Here is a 19,159-nt window from a genome sequence, read left to right on the forward strand (position 1 = left end):
ACTACATATGTATTTTAAAAATAATTTACATCAAACCAAGACTCAGAGAATCAAACCAAGACTTAGAAGAATTATTTTTTACAATTCATTGACATTTTATCTCAGTAAAAAAGTTCATTCTTTCATGCACTTGATATTACTTAAAATCAATATAAACGCAACGGATTTCGTTTATGTTTATTCAAATTCCTTTTTTTATTAACCTTTTTGTTACAAGGTAAAATTTTTACCCAGTTTCTAAATATGGGAATGGGTAATATTATTTGGGATATTATCATTAATTTTTTTATGAATTTTAATTAAAATCATGTGAGTATATCTATGAGTGTTTTTAAATATTGCTTAAAATAATTAAATGTGTCCGTATGCGACAAAAACATCCAAATAATTATTAATAAATACATTAATTAATACACGGTACTTACCTTAAAGCATGAAATTTGGGGAATAATTGTTCGTCACCTGGTAACACTCTTATTCGTCCTTGTTTACTTCCTTTTCCGTGCGCCATCTGACAGGCGAGTGATTTCTTTTAAATTTTACGGTGGAATCTGTCGCCATCGTTATAAATATGCGACAGATGAACTAATAATTAATCGTAAAACTTACTTTTTTACCTAGTGTATAATTATTATATAATATTTTAGGTTCAAGATGGTCCAACGCCTGACGTTCCGGCGACGTTTGTCGTACAACTCCAAATCCAACAGGAGACGTGTGTAAGTATAAATAATTTTATATTTAAGTGGTTTCAGTTAAAATTACACCATACTATTTTGATTTTGCCTTAACCTTTTGAATTGAATACTTATTTAATAGTATCACTTTCATAACCTAAATGTCAAATGCCGACTTATCTGCGAAGTTTTGTGTTGTGTTCTCTTCAGTTGAAAGGTTTTAATTTGGTTGTTTTATTTTGTGCGCAGTGTCCGTACTCCTGGTGGTAAACTGGTATACCAATACCTGAAGAAACCCAAGAGGGTGCCCAGATGCGGTCAGTGCAAAGAAAGGCTTAGGGGTATCACTCCCGCACGACCCATGGAGCGCTCCCGCATGTCCAGAAGGAAGAAGACCGTGACCAGGGTTTACGGAGGAGTCCTCTGCCACAAGTGCGTGAAGGAAAGGATCGTGCGAGCTTTCCTCATTGAAGAACAGAAGATCGTTGTCAAAGTAATGAAAGCTGGCAGTGCTAAGCCTAAAAAAGAGAAAAAGTGATTCTGTACGTGACTAAATATAAAATCTTAAAACCTTACTTCTTGTTTTCTTTGCAAAGGTAAACAATTGAATATTTTTTTAATGATATTTTTGAGGTTAATTTATTGGTTTTGATCAAGTACCTATTCCATCTGACAGAATTGGGTTTATAAGTATTTCATCGTTGCAAAATATTGCCAATTTAACAAAATATCTCTTCAGTGAGTTTTGAAGTAATTTATAAATTTAAAGATAATATTTAAAATCGTTTTGTATGTAGTGTGTTAAATCTGAGGTTTTGATATTACCTCATTGAAACATTCAGTGCTTCTCAAAAAAAAATCTGCCATTTACTATTTCCGATCAAAATTTAAAGAAATTGGAATTTATAAATGACAACAAATTGTAGTTGTGTGTGAATTGAAAGAGGTGTAATTTTCCAACAATTGTGTTAGTTTCTCACAGTAAAATAGCATATTTTTTTATGTAACAACTTTATATAATGGTAACAAGATATTATTACTTCATCACGTAATAAATAAATGCTATTTATTGGACTATTTATCACATTGACTGTCAATATAAATTTAAAAAAAGCTATCAAATTTTTAATGAAAATACGCCACAAATTTTTGAAGAAATTTCAATAATTTTTTCTTTTTTAAGTCCGTGAGTAACATGCAACTCACGGAATGTAAAGACCAACATATTATTTCATAGATTCCCGAGAAATCTCTGTACCAACTTCGGTAATTTGTCCAGGGGGCCATACTGAAAGTGCATAGATAACATGGCAAATGTGAAGCGTATCCAATTTGCAGAACGTTAAATCCAATCCATGGTTGGTGTTATATTTAACTCGCTCCACCTCTTGACCAAACGCAGCGTTAGTTAAACATAACTGACATGGTGTTCATCGTGTTATATTGTGCCATTTTTGAGAGAAATCACCTGACAGGGCTTTACAATTTAGTGATTTAACAATTTAAATATAACTCCGGCCATACGAGATTGGATGGGGCCATCTAAGGGCTGTTTAGAGCTGCCCAAGACAAGAACAATTACTCTCATGTGATAGTCGACATCATGACTTGACATGAAACGAACAGAAAAAGAAGAACAATTATAACAATATAATTGTTACGACAAACGGTACTGGAACACTTATGAATAGGGAAGACGGAAACGCACAAATGGAAACAATTATTTAATTTATTCATCGAAAATTACAAAAGTTATAAGGGCGAGAAGAACAAAGCGACGCCAATAGACAAAGACGCGACGTATTAAGTTTAACAGTATATCTAATCTGAGCACACAAAAATTTGTCCTCCACTCTTTATATACGATTTTAAAGGAGTTACATGTGGTGGGGACGATAATGTAAACAAATTAAAGTCGATGAACTGCGTCTCTTTGTTCTTTGCGCATACTTTTATGAATACAATTTTAATACACAAATTTGGAAGGAACAGTAATTATAATAGTAAAAATTGATTCAGTATCATAATTTTGTAAATATTGGGAATTTGAAGTATGGTCGTTAGTTTCTTTTTGAAAACATTAGAAAATGAAGATGAAAAAAAAACATTTTATTAATATTTCCAAGCTGGGGAATATCCTTAAATGATTTTTCACTGCAATGTTTTTGATTTGCTATCTGGGCCAGCAAAGAAAATACAAAAAAGTTAAAAGCACTCGTTTTGCTTCTGATTTCTTCAATTGTTGTTGTAAGGGTGGAACTGAATAAAGAGTAAACTGTGTTATACAGTTAGTTAACTGGTTCCTAGAGGATGATTTGGCCCGAACTAGCACCCAAAGTGTAAGACGCCTTGTCTGTATAATTACCTTGTCTTGATCACATTTCATTGCGCTGATATACTTTTGATGTCAGTACAAAACATTGTCTTCAGACCCTTATCCGCGCCCGCACCTTGCATAGGTTGCTGCATCGAATCGACGGTGACAATTTAATCATGATTATACAAAGGTCAGGCGATCTATCCCGCACTTAAGATTTGTAGATCTAGAAGTGGGACATATTTGATGTGATGCAGTTGAAGGAAGCCAAGGAGCTCAATGTGAAGAATATAATCGCCACAAGGAAAAGGAAGTGAAGGGTGGATGGTAGGTACTATAACAAGAAGACCAGGGGGAGATATCAGGGATGATCAATAAGTGGAGACTTTAAAAAAAAAAAAAAACAACTACTAAAATGGCTTTACTTCAACCAGCGCATAAATCTTCAATCTCTTATGCTACTTTATAATATTCTTCACAACCCCAATGCACCTAAATATCTGGCTGAAATTTTATATACCTCTCAGATTATGGTCTATCACTTCGTTCTTCCCAAGAAAGAACACTTTCTATTCCTCGCCATAACACATCATTCTTCAGTAATTCCTTCTCTGTCCAAGCATCCAGACTATGGAATGAATTACCTCTCCCTGTAAAAAATGCACCTTCTCTAATAACTTTTAAGAAATGTCTGAGACATTACTATTTATCGTTAGAATCCTAACTGTCCATTAAACCTCCTTCCTTAGTATTTCCCTCTACCTCCTTCCCTAAACTCCCTTCTACCTTTGCCTTTGTTATTATCATCAATTTGTAATTTATGTATTTTTTTAATGTTCAAGTACTATCCACCCTCTGATTATTCCTCCTGTTCACAACACAAATTCAAATAAAAACATTTAATTAGCTAGAAAAAACAAAAATCCACTAAATGATCTATAAACCTTGTACATAATCAGCAAGGTAAAGAATAAATTCATCTCCCATCCATAAAAAAAACCCCTCTGATTGCAAACAGCTATATATGGTATCAAACGTTTTGACTAATATCACTAGTCTGTTTTTGGTCGGTCGGAAGATATTGTTTTTTAGCAATAAGGCCGCCAATATACTTATTTATTTTCTGTACATGAAGTTCAAATAAAATAACTACTGTACAATACTGACTCTTTTTTCAGAAAAAATCCAATTATCCGAATGGGGTCTGGTCCCAGTAGATTTGGATTATTTGAGTTCTACTGCAGTTTTTTCACTTTTATTTTATTAGAAGTTTTGCCATTAACGATATCATCAGACTGGAAACATTTTTTTTAACAAATTATTTTGTTATGAATATGAAATGGAAAATCACAGTGTTAGGACGTTTGTCCACTACACGGAATTTTACCGTCCGGAATGTCAGTTAGCGTTTTAAAACGATGATTGGCTTGTGCTTTTGTTCATCTTTCTTCGGAATCGGTGCGTGAACACGTTGCGCGTAAATTCGATCACGCTTAACTGTCGTAGTCGCTTTCATTTTTCAAAACCAGACTGCCGGACGGTAAAATTCCGGGTAGTGCCTTTTAATGCTTCAAATATTGACTATAGACATAAAAGTTTTTGCATCTTACTGTAAGCTTATAAAGGTAAGGATCGATTATAAGAAGCAGCATGTCCAAGTCACATATAACAAAACTATGATTTTTTCACAATTGCAAATATGTATTTCGCAAATATATTTAAACAAAATCGATGAAAATAATTAAATGTAATACTTTTTAATCTCTTCCATGATAAAAAGAGACATTTTTACTAGAGTTAAGTTACTTAACATCGGTAAGAATAAAAACGCAGTAATTGGAAATTGTGTGCTCATCCAACTACTATGACAGTTGCCGTAATGTAGTTGTTGGTTAGATGCTTGACTGTGAAACTGGTTTCGCAGACTCGGTTCCCGCCAATTGCAAAATAAATTCAAGAAAGATTTATTTGCAATTGGTCGGGGTGTTGTTGTATTAATCACTTTGACCTTCCCTCTCCTTACTACCTGCAGATGAGCCTCAAAAAGTAAGGATTGCAAGTTATTATTTTTTTTAAATATATTTATGCAGGGTTTTTTTTTAAACAAAAAATTCCCAGAACTCAAAAAAAATGTTCATTACAATACCTTATTTTATCATTTTGATCAATTATATAAATATTCTTCTAACCCATATCCGCACCCAATGGTGCATAAGGCACTCCATCGAATTGACACGGCGTTATCTTGATCATTACTTAAACGAAGGCAAGGTGATCACTCCTGCGCTTTAGGGACCAGTCAAGGTTAATAATACATATTAGAGTGAAATCACAAATATTATTTTTCACCTCCCCCTGGGAATCGAACCCGGAACCTCTAGCACGGTAGCTAAACACGCTAATCATTGCATCACGTAGGCGGACTATATATGAGTACATAAATATAGATTGTAATTACGTAAGCACAAACATTGATTTTGATAAAGAAAAAGAAAAATATCTGTAAATAAAGGTGTCGGAACGCTGTTCCACCGCGTTACATGAAAAAAAAACCTGTATATGTGTAACAAGATACATACCCAAAGTGTTCATGGTAATTCATATTACCAGCAATTATCGGGGCCTACCTCCAATGCCATGTTAGATGCGGCACCTCCCTTACACAACTTAGTCACCATTCTTGGGTATCTCATTCATTCTAATAGTGAATACAGTAAATTCAAATTTATACTATTTTTATAAAAAAAGGATTGTAAAAAAACCAGACAAATTGAATGCAATTAGTATTGTTACTTCATTGTAGTAGGTAAAATGGCTATTTATAGACTGAAAGTCTATCTGAAAGATCAAGAGTCGGAATTATCAGCGGGCATGAACGAGAAAGAGGCGAAGAATATTTAAAAAGACAGCGTGTTGTGATGTTCTATTCTAGATGCGAGCTACTACGCGAAAACGGTGTGATGATTATTTCATTTTCATGAACTAATGAAATAAAGCTTATTGAACAGATTGGTAATTTTTTACCACCCCATAATTGTATTATGTACTATGTATTTATAAAATAAATAAAGTTATTCCATTGCTTTTACCCCTATTTTTACGTAAGACCTTTATGTATGCAAAAAAAAAATAAGATTGTGGGAGTCATATGCTCTATAAGAGTAAAATAAGTAATATAGGTAGCGTAGATTTATGAATGGTACGAAATGAAAAACTTTAAACTTGCCCCTGATATTACATTTGTGGCTAAATATTATTTTCGACTGGCAATATTTACATGACTTCCGTATCCTGTCGCTAGTTTGGCATGTGCGCCATTTTGCGGTTTTCTCGTTCGGCTTCTTTGAGACGGTGGCGTCGTATTTTTTCGTCCACCGTTTTCGGTATTCTAAGCAACTGTCAAGTATAGTTTTAGTTCGAATAGTGTAAGTTTTGTTGTAGGCGGACAATATCGGGTAAGTAATTAGCGTAGCGTTGCGTCCTTCATTTTGTTTATTATCTTTTTTGTTATGTCGGATCGTTATGTCGCTATGGCGTCATAGCTTCGTTCATTTGTTTCAATGACGATCCTCATTTTGCGACAAACTCACAGATCGTGTTCGATTGTACATTTCAGAGTAACATGCCGGGTGCGGGTACATTCAAAATCTTCATCGGAAATCTCTCCGAAAAAACGACCGCAAACGACCTACGGCCGCTCTTCGAGAAACACGGTACCGTCGTGGAGTGCGATGTGGTCAGAAATTACGGGTTCGTTCACATGGAAAATGAGCAGGTCGGGCGCGAGGCTATCCAGGGCCTGAACGGGCAGTCGGTGCACGGGCAGGTGATCAAGTGCGAGGCGGCCAAGAGCCGGCGCGCGCCCTCCACGCCCACCACCAAGATCTTCGTGGGCAACCTCACGGACAAGACCCGCGCGCCCGAGGTCCGCGAGCTGTTCCAGAAGTTCGGCACCGTCGTCGAGTGCGACATCGTGCGCAACTACGGCTTCGTGCACCTGGATGCGGCGGGCGACGTAAACGAGGCCATCAAAGAGCTCAACGGGATGATGGTGGACGGGCAGCCCATGAAGGTGCAAGTGTCCACGAGCCGCGTGCGCCAGAAGCCGGGCATGGGCGACCCCGAGCAGTGCTACCGCTGCGGCCGCGGCGGCCACTGGTCCAAGGAGTGCCCCAAGGTGCTGGGGCCCGACCGCAACGGCTTCCGCGACCGCGCCTTCGGCCGGGACCCCTACCCGCCGCCGCCGCCGCCCCCGCCGCCCTTCCTCCGCGATCGCATCATGGGCGGCTTCGGGGTACGCTCTCCTCTTCCCTCTCGCCGCGACCATCTCACTCTGCTACCCCCGCCGGGCGCGCAAATAAAAACTTATTTCCCAACACATTCGCCGTCTCCCGCGCGCGCACTCCTGTGTAGAAATAAATTTTTATTTAGTTCTCTCCATCTACCGACGGCGATCATCTCAGTCTGTAACACAATCACCGTTAGATTGTCTCATTTCCATGTGACTTCAATTCTCGCTTTACTTGTGCTCATTTATTACAGCGGACGTTTCTCTGCCTCGACACGCACACTCCGTCTGGAACTCTAGTCGTGTGCCGCCTATTCTATGTATCCGTTGCAGTTTCTGATATCAATTTATTGTCCTTAGCTCCGATGCATTCCAACAATGGGTTTGATTCCCGTCGTTCATTTGAAATAACCATTCCTGCATTATGGCTGTCGATTCAATAACTTAAAATTAGCAAATAGCCTTATTATTGCATCTCCTTTTGTCGCTCACGTAGTAAAGTGTGTTTTGTTGGTGTGTAGGATGCGTACGACAGCTACTACGACCGGTATGACTCGTCGAGGGACATGTTCGAGCGGCGTTACTCGGGCGGGCTGGGCCGCGGGCTGGCGGAGCGCGGGGGCGTGAGGGGCGGCGAGTTCATGTCGCCGCCGCTGCGCCGGGACCCCATCCACATGCCGCCCATGCCCATGTCGCGCTCCATGGGAGGGATGCGCTCCTCCTACGACACCATGTTCAGCCGCCGGAGCCCCCCGCGCGGACCGCAGATATCCAGAGGGTGAGAATACCGCCTCGTTTCTATTTATTATCAATGGAACCAAGACCACCATATGACATTTTGGTGTTTTCGAAATTCTTTTATGCTAGCTTTAACACTCGGACTGCCAGTGTTGCCACCGGTAGTTGACACATTTTCGTCTCGTCGGCCACCAGAGGCTGATACTTTGTACCTTATGTTGTCATATAAATTCGAGACGCAATTGAAATGCCTCGTGTCGGCCAAACGTGTTGTCGGTGAAACGTGTTAATCGATTGAATGCAAAGTCCTTAACTCTAGATTATTAAACTATTCATTAGTTTAAGACATTGTTACTAAACATTCATAAAAAATATGACAGAAATAAAATGGTAATACATTCAGTAATTAAAAACATTTTTTATTTTAGAAGTAATTGATACATTCTTTGGATTTAAAAGATCACGTAATAATGAAAAAAAATTCATGGTACATTAAGGAGATACTGTAAAGCAGTGGTGCAAGAACGATGCGAACATTGTTTTTTCCAGGCATCAAAATTTCTTTGTCGTAATTTTTACGATACTTTAGTATTCTAGGGTTAACGTCTTCGCTTGAAAATCTGTGCTTCTAATGGATAATGATGGACAAACATTGCATACTTCACATAATATTTTTCATTTGTCATTCGTACCTCTACGGTCTCTCAATTCATCAATTGTCTTTGGTTCTCTGTGAACTTTTAAGCATTAGTAAAATCTACATTTCAGTGAGTATATTAAATATATTAAATCACCCACTTTGAAAATCACCAAATAGTTTGGGATCGATTTATACAAAAGCAAACAAATTCTTTATTCTTCTCATTTGGGAAAATATAAGCGATTCAATTTCAAAAGTAGTTGAGAGATGTAGCTTAAATTGGATTTAAAAATAAATAAAACAAATATCTCGGTGTTTAACACTGATGACCCTCAAATCATTTTATTGTTTAACCTGATTACCGCTGACTAATAAAACAATTATTCTGCATCATTATTTACTCAAATGTTGATACAGAGTATAAATCATGTTTGAGCAAAAATTAATTGCAATCAGAGAATTCAATATTTTGAAATGTCTTGAAATTATATTCTGCCAAACCATATATCTATCTGTGATAGTCATATAACGGACATTTTGTGTATTAAGTAGGGGTTTTACTACGTATTATGAATCCTTAACCTACTTCGGTCAGGAGTCGTAATAATCGTCGGGTATGTATGAGGACATGCATGAATGTAGAATACGCGAAGAATGTTTGCAAAGACAGAGTGGTGTGGGGTTCGATTCTCTCTGGCTACCCCTGCGGGGAAGCGGGGTGATGGTTAGTTAGTTAGTTTAACCTAGTTTTAAATCTCTGCAACATTTTTTTAAAAAATAATGCACTTAAATCAAAATTCATTTTTCTATTCAAAATCTATTCAAGATTGCAAAACCTTATCAATGTATTTCATATTTATTGATATCTTATCTTTAAATAAATAATCGAGATACTACAATGAACTAGACTTTGCATATTTGAACTGGTGTTCCAACAAAAAGGCATTTGATGTTGTGTATATGATATGAATATCTGCTTTTCCGTTAAGTGTCTATCTCAATTAGTCTAGAGAGTAAAAACACAATTTAACCATCAAATGGAATTTATTGATGAATATATCGCTGGTTCAATGCCAAAGGCCCACAACGCGGAAAAGACACCCATGATTCTAGCGTTAGAAATGTCCATTTGTAATGCTAGAATCATGGGTGTCTTTCGAATTTGAAAATGTGGATGATTTAGATACCATTTTTAGAATAAAGAGTTGTTTTTGCATTGTGGACCTTTGGCATTTAACCAGCGATATGTTTATGTAATCCTGCATATGTGAACTTAGTGCAATAAGTAACTTAGTGACCATGTAATTTAGATAAAAACAATTCAGAAGTAATGAAGTATTTAGTCATATTTTGACTTGGGTGAGTCTTCGCATTTTGCTCGCGATATGGAAAAGAATATGGAACACAATAGTATATTTTCTGAATCAATAAATTCTATTTGATGGTTGAATTGCATTTTTTATTTATTTTTTTATTCATGCAAGTGCAGATAGAGTTTTCTTTGGAGAACACTTTGTGTGTCAACCCAACTAGTTTTCCTAATAAAAGAAAATGGTGTATTATCCCCATTTGTATTTTTTTTTCTATGTTTTCTTTTAATGCTTGAAAAACGTTTTATTTTATCAGATGATAATTTTTCAAATGATTTGTTTTAGGATGTTCGAAGACTTCAGTCGAGATTCGTTTGATGATAGGAGGTACGTATTGTAATTAAATATATTTATATTATTGACATAAACAAAGTCAAACGTAAACTATACATACTCAAAATTGATACAGCTTCTGTTTTTTTATCCCTGTAAAGACCAAACGATTTCTTAAATTGAATACAGTGCATGTCTGAAAATTATTATTAGTTTTATAGTAAAATCAGAAGCAAGTTTTTATGGAATAATATTTTTTTTTACTTTTTATAAATAATGATTGTCTTTTTTAAATATTTATTGTATTTTTATTTTCGCTGATAGTAAAAAAATGTTCTGAGAGCAATTTCTCAGGATTTTTAAAAATAAAGACACTTATTTTAGATATGGCTAGAATTTGTTGATATCAATCCATTATTTCCTAAGCTTCTTTTTTGTTTTTGAAATTTTATTGAATCTGTCAATTTGCAACGGACACTCATTTTATGACATAATGGAAAAGTAAATAATCACTGATTAATTTCCAAATTTGGAAACAAGATAAATTACAATAAAAATAACTACGTACTAGGATATTTTAATGTAGTGTCCTATAATTTAGTACATACAAGGGACAGAAAAGAGTTTAAATCAGTTCTAGCCGTATTTTTTGTCATTATTATTTTTCCCATGTATTTTATGTTTCAAGGCAGGTTTTGCCTTCGGCAAAATAATTTGATGATAATTAGTCCCTTTTATTTCAGACCCGGACTGCGGGGACCTTCTCCTCCGCGAAGATACGCGCCCTACTAACGAATCGCCAGCAGTTTTAAAAATGTATAATTTATTTAAGTCCTGTGAACGTTATAATATATAAAGTATAGGACAACACTAAAGTGGCATTACGGTATACGGGATTCTGTGAGACTCGGCCCGACAAGGACAGCGAGGGGTCGCCCCGATAGTGTCGCAACTTAACCTAGTTCCTACGCATTACGGATCCGGCATTACTATCGGCGCACCCCATATACTGACGCATATATTACTGTATATTATTATGTATTGTGTCGAGAAAATCTATCTAAGAAGGGAAATGTCTCAAATGTGTACAACAAAAGTCTGATTGGGAATTAAGCAGAACTGCAGCTGTTTAATTGTGAATGAATTGCGTGTTAGGTAATTGGTGAAAGTGAAAATGTAGTAAATATTTTTTTCAAATAAAAGAAGTACAACTTGATGCATTGTTATTATTTTGGTTTATAAGTTTTTACTGAATACTTGTAAACCATGAGGATGCCATTTACTACCCATTTCCATAATACTGACATCTTATTATCTGCTATCAATGTGATGTAATGAAAGCTGAATACATAATATGAAATTGTACAAATTGAACTAGCATACATATTCTAAGTCTTTCAGTGTCTTACAATTTTCACATTAATCAATTTACTTTTTACATGTGACGTTATTTGACAGTTATGGACATTAGTAATATGTATTGGATATTGAAGAGACCCGTACATTGTTTTATTTTGTTGTAGTAACTGGAAAGGCAAATTGATTTAACTTCCATGACCACAGTTCTATCTAAAATGAAGAAAATTGAGACCAAATAATAAAATGTTTGAATTTGACATAGAGAAAATACTGATAATGACATTGAGTCGAAACTATGTCAACTATGAGGCTTAAAAGTTGGCAAAATGGAAAGTTTTTCAATGTAAGTCTGACATCTTGAAGTATGCTGATTGCCATGAGCTTTCTAACAGAATGCGCGACAGTCGCTTACATGTGCATGGAAGGCTTAATGTGAAGAGGAGAGGATGGCCAAAGACAATATTGGCTGATGGAAAAAAAGAATGCTGGACTTAGTTCATATACTGTTTTGAATATTAGCCTTTTTTCATATTTATGTGATTTCTCTGCTGGCATTTTCCTTTTTCGGACTCAAAATCCATAAAAAAATCTGTGTAAGATACATGCACTCGCAATTTTGAAATAGATGGAAAACATAGTTTTGTGGGCGGGCTGAAATGATTCATTAGTTTGAGGGACCCTATATATCCATTATGTATTTTTGACTATAAACTGGGACATTTCTGGGCATGGGGGAAGGATGAGGTTACAATTTTTAATATCTATTGTAATAAAGAAGAGCACACATGCTGTTTTCTCAAATGGGAATGAGTCCAGTGAATCTTTTAAAAGGTGGTAATACTGAACGTTAGTTGTGTGCAATAAGTTTGATAGTCATTTGAGTACTCTATTTAGAATGCTCTTATTCAATAAAAAAGTAAATTGAGATCACAAATATGTGGATATTGACGTGGCTTCATTGAGAAGTACTCAACTGAGTAATGAAACACTTGAAGCATCCGGTAATAGGCGACTGACCGGAGTCATTTCGTCGTAACGTTACGATGCAAGCATTCGTGTAGTCACTACAGCGTTTCGAAGTCGGATGCTCGCCGCGAACGACGTTACGACGAAATGCAACGGTCAGTACTCACCTTTACAAGTATTAAATATATAAATACATATCACTCATTCCTTTCAACGTCACATCAAAAAACATGATTTTTCAGAACGTTTTTAAAGTTAAAAAATATAATACCATGTATCAAAAATAAATATCAAGCCACTTATTGAACTTTTTACTGTGGAACAGATCTTTTTAGGTAAAACTTGAAGGTTTTTTCATTACTTTTTTAAATATTTAGTAAATTTAAAAAAATAATTAAACTATACCTTTTCTTCAAAATGCAAAAACAACACTTTCTGCCCTATAGCTGGTAAATATTATGCTAAAAATATGTCTCTTGCTGGGATATAGTACATTTTCTGGGCATTCCGAAAACATGCACAACTTAAAATTGACGATTTTTGATTTTTGACGTTCTTGAAAGTAGTGAGCGATATGTAATAAACCTAATTATTTCCTCTTCCAACCTGCTCTGAATAAACAATATATTTGACAAAAAGCGTTCAATAAGATTTGTCTGCTGGTAGGTACCTTTTTACCATTTTTTCCGTCATTGGTAGGTAGAACTTTTCCGGGAAAATATATTTTTTCAATGTCATCACTGACGTTTGTGATTAATTTTATTCTGTTGGTCAACCCGCTACGAGCTGAAAGTATTTTTCCTTTTTCGTCGTCGGTGTGTCTAATATTTCGTGTTTTTTCGGCGATATTTAGTTTTATATCTTCGGAAAATGTGGTGTTGATGTTTTAGGTGAGTAAAATGATAAATTTTCCTTATTACCTCAGCTTTACATTCAATTCTTGTCTATAACCTCAGAACGTGCGCTCATCGATATTTATTATGTATGTTCTAAAATTTGACAGCATTGCTTTTAGTTTTTATGTTTTTTAATCGATAATCGGCTAATTCACACTTTTACCCTTTTAAATCCAAGCAGTTGCAATCGATCCTTCAATTAATAAGAAAATTTTGTCGCTAAATATATTGTAGACGCCGCACATCGGCCAAATACTGAATTGTGCAAACATTATAATTCGATGTGTCAGATGAGGATTTAATAAGGAATATTTTTTGCAATATTACAAATATTTTATTTGTGACGTGAATATGATACTTTACGATCGTTTGTTAGCGTAGCTTATCAATTCATTTCGTGCTAATGTAATAAACTATTCATTTTCAAATACTTAAGTGTTCAAAGTTATTTTGTTAGTTAAATAAATAAATAAATCATATTTCTTGTTTATCCGCATTCCATAGTTTATGAAGAATCAATGGATTTTTCAGATAAATTTCAATGATTTTTTTGTTGAACTTCTTATTATAATGAGCTGAACTTATATGATATTTAACACTGAAAATGTATTGTATAATGGTACTTTGACGTCCTAATTCATATAATAAATCAAAATACTGATAAAATAGATATAAATCTACACTTATTTTACATAAAGTAAATTGTTAATTCGAGAAAATAACAGTATTATGAATTATATTAGTTTTGTCATCTGTCAAATTTGACAACCTGGGTGTTGAGTGTAGAGATGGAAGAAAAAACTAATTAAGTTATTATTATATAAAAAATGTAATATTGTCGATGTTTTTAAAAGTCACGGTCAATACAAGTATATGAAAATATAATATTAAATTTTTTATGAAAATCATATTTAAAAAGAAATTTCCTTAACAAAAAAAAAACTGTTATTTTTTAAGAGTTTACATCCAATTACTTATGAACTACTATGCTTGTGACATTATTATGACTTAACTCCATTCTTAGAGTACTTGACATTACAATAATAGACTCTAGATAGTAAAAACACTGTATTAATTTAAAATCAAACACAGATTTTTTGAGTCTACTGAGTTGACATACTACACATGACATTAATTTGGTAATGCCCTAACAAGGCGAAACAATATAATTTTTTTATGTGTTTTTTGTTAATAAAATACAACATAGTAGACTCAAAAAATCCATGTTTGACTTTAAATTAATACATAAATTAAAATGGAGTTCTACAAATTAAACGCCAAATCAATAAATACTAAAAACACATTTATTCCTTTCACTTTACGTATGGACCTATATTTATAATGAATTTAGCATTTGAATCAATTGTCGATCATAATTGTCAGGCAGTTAATAATATCTACAATTTTTTTATGAAATAAAAGTGAAATTGATAATATCTATGCTACAAAGTTAAATCTTTTCACTGTGATTCCATCTTGGGAGTTTTGGGAAAAGCTACTCGGAACTGAATGTGTGCTGATTTTCCGGTGTTTTATTGTATGTAAGTTTTGTTCTCTTATATAAATTTCAAGTGGATAATACGTGGCCTGTTTAATTAATATGTAGACTGACGTCACAAATAAAATGTACTTTACTTAGAAGTTACATGTCTAGATCCCCTTCAAAGTATTCACCTCTCTGACCAACACACTTATCCCAACGGTGTTTCCACTTTTGGAAACAGTCCTGGAACGCTTCTTTTGGGATGTCCTTCAGCTCCTTCATCGCATTTGCCTTAATCTCAGGAATCGTCTCAAATTTTCTTCCTTTCAAAGGTCTTTTGAGTTTGGGGAACAAGAAGTCAGAAAGAGAGGGGAGCTTATGAAACTTTCTCTCTGTCTTTCAGTCTTTCTCGTCTCCTGTTTTCAAAACTTTTGCATCATAAATTAGTTTTACCATTCTTTCCTCACAAATTCGTTGAACATGTCCAAACCATCTCAACAAAACATTCTTGATTTTATTGATAATGCTTATCTCAGCCTTGCATTCATTCCTTATTTTACCATCATCTTGGAACATCTATCATACTTGGTTTTGACGCACAGAGAGACAGAAATCGTCTTCTTCGTCTATGTTCTACGTTGAGATGTCAATATGTGAAAAACTCCTATAACAAGGGTTTAGACACACCCAAAATGTTGTGAATAAAGTAACTGGTCAAATTATAAGAATAAACGAATGTTCAATCATTCGTTTGAAAATGCCATAACTAGGCGAAACAAAGGATCATTTGCAGACGGGAGGAATATCTAATTTAATAATCTCAACCTATAAAGGATTGTATTGTATTGTATTCGTTTTGTGTTTATAACAGCCGATATAATCAATATTTTCATTCATCATTTTCTTTTGGAAAATTTGCCTTGGTAAAAACGTTGTTTTCATAAGTTGGTAATGAATGACGTCACAGAAACGATGGACTTATTTGAATATTGGTGACATTGCTAAATTATTGGCGGCTCTATTTGTTGATGTCTATAGTCCACCCTCCCAACCCCCCGTTGATATTATAACACAAATGGTAATGTAGTGGTAAACAAACAATCCACACTACTACTATTATAGCTCTATAAAGCAGTGACATTTTGGGATACGCCGCATAACACACCCAATGACGTAAAATTTGATGACGTTTAGCGGTGCCCGTTTTTCGTTTTGTTCAAATATCTAAATTTAAAGTTTTAAGCTTAATATTTCAATTTAATATCTTAATATCTTAATTTCAGTAGTGTGGTTGTCAATCATGGGTAGAATTGATGAATGTTAAACGAGTGTAAAGTGATCACTAAAACCAGCCTATGACAGTCGTAAGCCCCGTAAATGCCCAGACTTCCATATTCTTCTTCATCTTTAATGAGATGTCAAAAAATAATATGAAAAATAACTCCTGTAATTGGTAAGATAATCCAGATTTGAGAACAAGTATTTGGACACACTCAAAATGTTGTAAATAATATAGTAATAATTAAAATGTAAATTAGTTTTAAAATCACTACAAATACATATTTTATTATAACATAATTATAATGTCTACCGGTTTCGAAGCTAACCGCTTCTTTATCAAGACTGATTAATACTAAAAAAAGTATTATTCAGTCTTGATAAAGAAGCGGTTAGCTTCGAAACCGGTAGACATTATAATTATGTTATAATAAAATATTTATAGTGATTTTAAAACAAAGTTACATTTTAATTATAAAATGGAAAATCACATAGTTAGTGCTTCAAATATAAATCATAAATAATATAGCACTGAGAGATCGCAATTCGACTGCATCTGGTCTACTTTCATCCTTCATTCGCCAACTCCTTGCTTCACTTCCATACATTAGTGTTTTTTTTAGTTCAAAATCTTAGTGAAGAGCTCTATATCTTTTTCCATCGTTTTGTATTAGGGTAGTGGACTGCGAAGTGGAAATATTTGACTATCCAACCGGTCCAATAGCGCATTAACAACCTCAGTAAATACATAATTGAATAATAATATCCTTCGAAATTCATCCTTTCATCATATAAAACTCCGAACAGTCGAGTTCTTAAGGCCTAATATACGATAAATCGCAATTTAATTTTCTTTAAACCCAGGTAACATTTCGCTCATTCCTTTCAAGAACGTCATAAATCAAAAAACATGATTATTCAGAAAAACGTTTTTAAAGTTTAAAAATATAACACAATGTATTAAAAATAAATATCAAGCCACTTATTGAACTTTTTACTGTGCAACACATATTTTAAGGTAAAACCTGAAGGTTTTTTCTCCATTTGAAAAATATTTAATATCTTTAAAAAATAATTAAACAACACCTTTTCATCAAAATGCAAAAACAACACTTTCTGCCCTGCAGCGGGTAAATATTAAGTTAAAAATATGCCGCTTTCGCCGGGATATAATTCATTTTCTAGGCATTCCGAAAACATGCACAACTGAAAATTGTCGATTTTTGATTTATGACGTTCTTGAAAGGAGTGAGCGATTTGACGTTTATGTATTAAATGTTAAATCAAACATTGATTTTTTAGTCTACTAACTTTTACATATTTTATTGTTAAAAAACACATAAAAATTAATTTACAACATTTTGAGTGTGTCCAAATACTTGTTCACAAAATCTGGACTATCTCCAATTACAGGATATTTGCATCTCACCAATAGATGATGTCTCTAGTGATGTTCTGGTGATTCAAGAGCAATGTTTCAGAATTGGTTCATGTATATAGAACTTCCAAGAATTTGAGCAGTGTGGTTGTCAATAATGGGTAGAATTGGTGAATGTTACACATGTGTAAAGTGATCACTTAAACCAGGCTATGACGGTCGTCAGCCCCGTAAATGCCCAGAATTCCATATTCTTCTTCATCTTTGATGAGATGTCAAAAAATAATGTGGAATAGGACTCAATTAGAGGTCTGATACAAGCGTTTAGTGGTCTGATACAAGGCCTGTAAATGGCCAGGCTTCCGTATTCTTCATATTTGTTGAGATGTCAAAAAGTAATATAAGTTTTATAGCCTATATTGTTCATACATGTGCGTTCGAAGTTTGGCGGGAAGCGAGAAGCCGGCATGTCAATGCGGCGCCTAGTTCGGCCTTCCGCCGCAGCGGCGCTGCCGGCGAGGCGCGTTCCGATCGATACCGTTTTGTGCCGTGTGCGCATTATCGGTACGCGAACGTACACGAACGTTCCTCGGAGAAGTTCCTACCCGCCGAGAGAAAGGGCCAGACCTGTGCGCACCTGCCAATACCCCGTCCTACAGGAAATGTAACCCCTTTTACAATGAACTTCTAGACTTTCCGTCGTATCCGTGAGGTAAAACCTTAAAATTGAATTGAAAGCGTTTGCCCAATGTTTTGGTGCCGGCGAAAAAAAAGTTTGGATTTTTTACGATTCAATATATCGTGGGTGTATTGGCAAAAAACGTCAACTCGAAAATATGCATTTTTAACTTGATGATGCATCTTATAAAGTTTTCAACGTTCTATAAATCGGCGAAATACGTTAAGTAGTTCGAAATGGCATATTTATGTGGTTTTAAAACTTAATTCAACTTTAAGCTTAAAAGCGGGTATTTTATTCAGGCTAAAAGCTTTAAATAACAGGGATTTTAGGGAGTTTAGGTTTTTTGCCAGTATACCCACGATATAAAAGTAGGTACTAGAAGACGTTTTTTCCTAGATTACGTCTAAAAATACGATTTGAATAAATTGAACACCTTGGTACAACTCTTTTTTGTGGAGTCCGTGGAAAAACAAAATAAAAATTTAGTCCGCATCCGAAGCGTTGTCGTTGTCACGTTTGGAAGTCAGACTGGAAGGCGCGGGTTCGATTCCCAGCACGATCAAAATAAATATAAGTTTTTTTTTTATTTACATTAATTATTTATTATTACCTTGGACTAACACCTGAAATGCGACATATGACACAGTACCCAATGGAGCATTAGGTGCGGATAGGAGTTAACTAACTAACCGTCACGCCGCTTCCCTAGGCAGAGAGAATTAAGTCTGAAATAATTTAAAAATACATATTTTATTTATTGTTTCGGCATTTACTTTGTGGTAAGACATGTTGAAATGATTAAGGAAACACTTGT

At 34.8% G+C, this 19,159-nt stretch overlaps 3 protein-coding genes across 3 annotated transcripts in view; all 3 read left to right on the plus strand.

The window, feature by feature from the left end:
- Positions 1 to 483: 483 nt before the first annotated feature.
- On the plus strand, positions 484 to 1,252 carry LOC148309274 (large ribosomal subunit protein eL34-like). The gene is made up of 3 exons (XM_088260412.1): positions 484 to 518; positions 648 to 719; positions 927 to 1,252. Exons 2-3 carry the CDS (start codon positions 655 to 657, stop codon positions 1,213 to 1,215), a joined length of 354 nt encoding a protein of 117 aa, XP_088116538.1. The 5' UTR covers positions 484 to 518; positions 648 to 654; the 3' UTR covers positions 1,216 to 1,252.
- A 5,051-nt stretch (positions 1,253 to 6,303) lies between these two features.
- Positions 6,304 to 11,519, plus strand: lark (RNA-binding protein lark). The gene is made up of 5 exons (XM_088260364.1): positions 6,304 to 6,449; positions 6,611 to 7,288; positions 7,804 to 8,060; positions 10,316 to 10,357; positions 11,047 to 11,519. Exons 2-5 carry the CDS (start codon positions 6,617 to 6,619, stop codon positions 11,093 to 11,095), a joined length of 1,020 nt encoding a protein of 339 aa, XP_088116490.1. The 5' UTR covers positions 6,304 to 6,449; positions 6,611 to 6,616; the 3' UTR covers positions 11,096 to 11,519.
- A 1,901-nt stretch (positions 11,520 to 13,420) lies between these two features.
- The window catches only part of bsk (mitogen-activated protein kinase dJNK), a 192,706-nt gene continuing 186,967 nt past the window's right edge, over positions 13,421 to 19,159 (plus strand). The window contains exon 1 of the mRNA XM_088260369.1: positions 13,421 to 13,518. The gene's annotated coding sequence lies outside the window, so the exon portion shown is untranslated. The remainder of the gene's footprint in view (positions 13,519 to 19,159) is intronic.

The sequence above is a fragment of the Brachycentrus maculatus genome, unplaced genomic scaffold, assembly GCF_059751285.1.
Source record: "Brachycentrus maculatus isolate JH-2025_06_01 unplaced genomic scaffold, ASM5975128v1 h1tg000134l, whole genome shotgun sequence".
NCBI lineage: Eukaryota > Metazoa > Arthropoda > Insecta > Trichoptera > Brachycentridae > Brachycentrus > Brachycentrus maculatus.

What these genes read in the sequence shown, in the direction of transcription:
- LOC148309274 (XM_088260412.1), top strand. Translation starts at nt 655, where the DNA reads ATGGTCCAACGCCTGACGTTCCGGCGACGTTTGTCGTACAACTCCAAA. An exon ending in AAATCCAACAGGAGACGTGT is followed by an intron (nt 720 to 926) that starts GTAAGTATAAAT and finishes TTTTGTGCGCAG; the next exon opens with TGTCCGTACTCCTGGTGGTA.
- lark (XM_088260364.1), top strand. Translation starts at nt 6,617, where the DNA reads ATGCCGGGTGCGGGTACATTCAAAATCTTCATCGGAAATCTCTCCGAA. An exon ending in GCATCATGGGCGGCTTCGGG is followed by an intron (nt 7,289 to 7,803) that starts GTACGCTCTCCT and finishes GTTGGTGTGTAG; the next exon opens with GATGCGTACGACAGCTACTA. An exon ending in GGACCGCAGATATCCAGAGG is followed by an intron (nt 8,061 to 10,315) that starts GTGAGAATACCG and finishes GATTTGTTTTAG; the next exon opens with GATGTTCGAAGACTTCAGTC.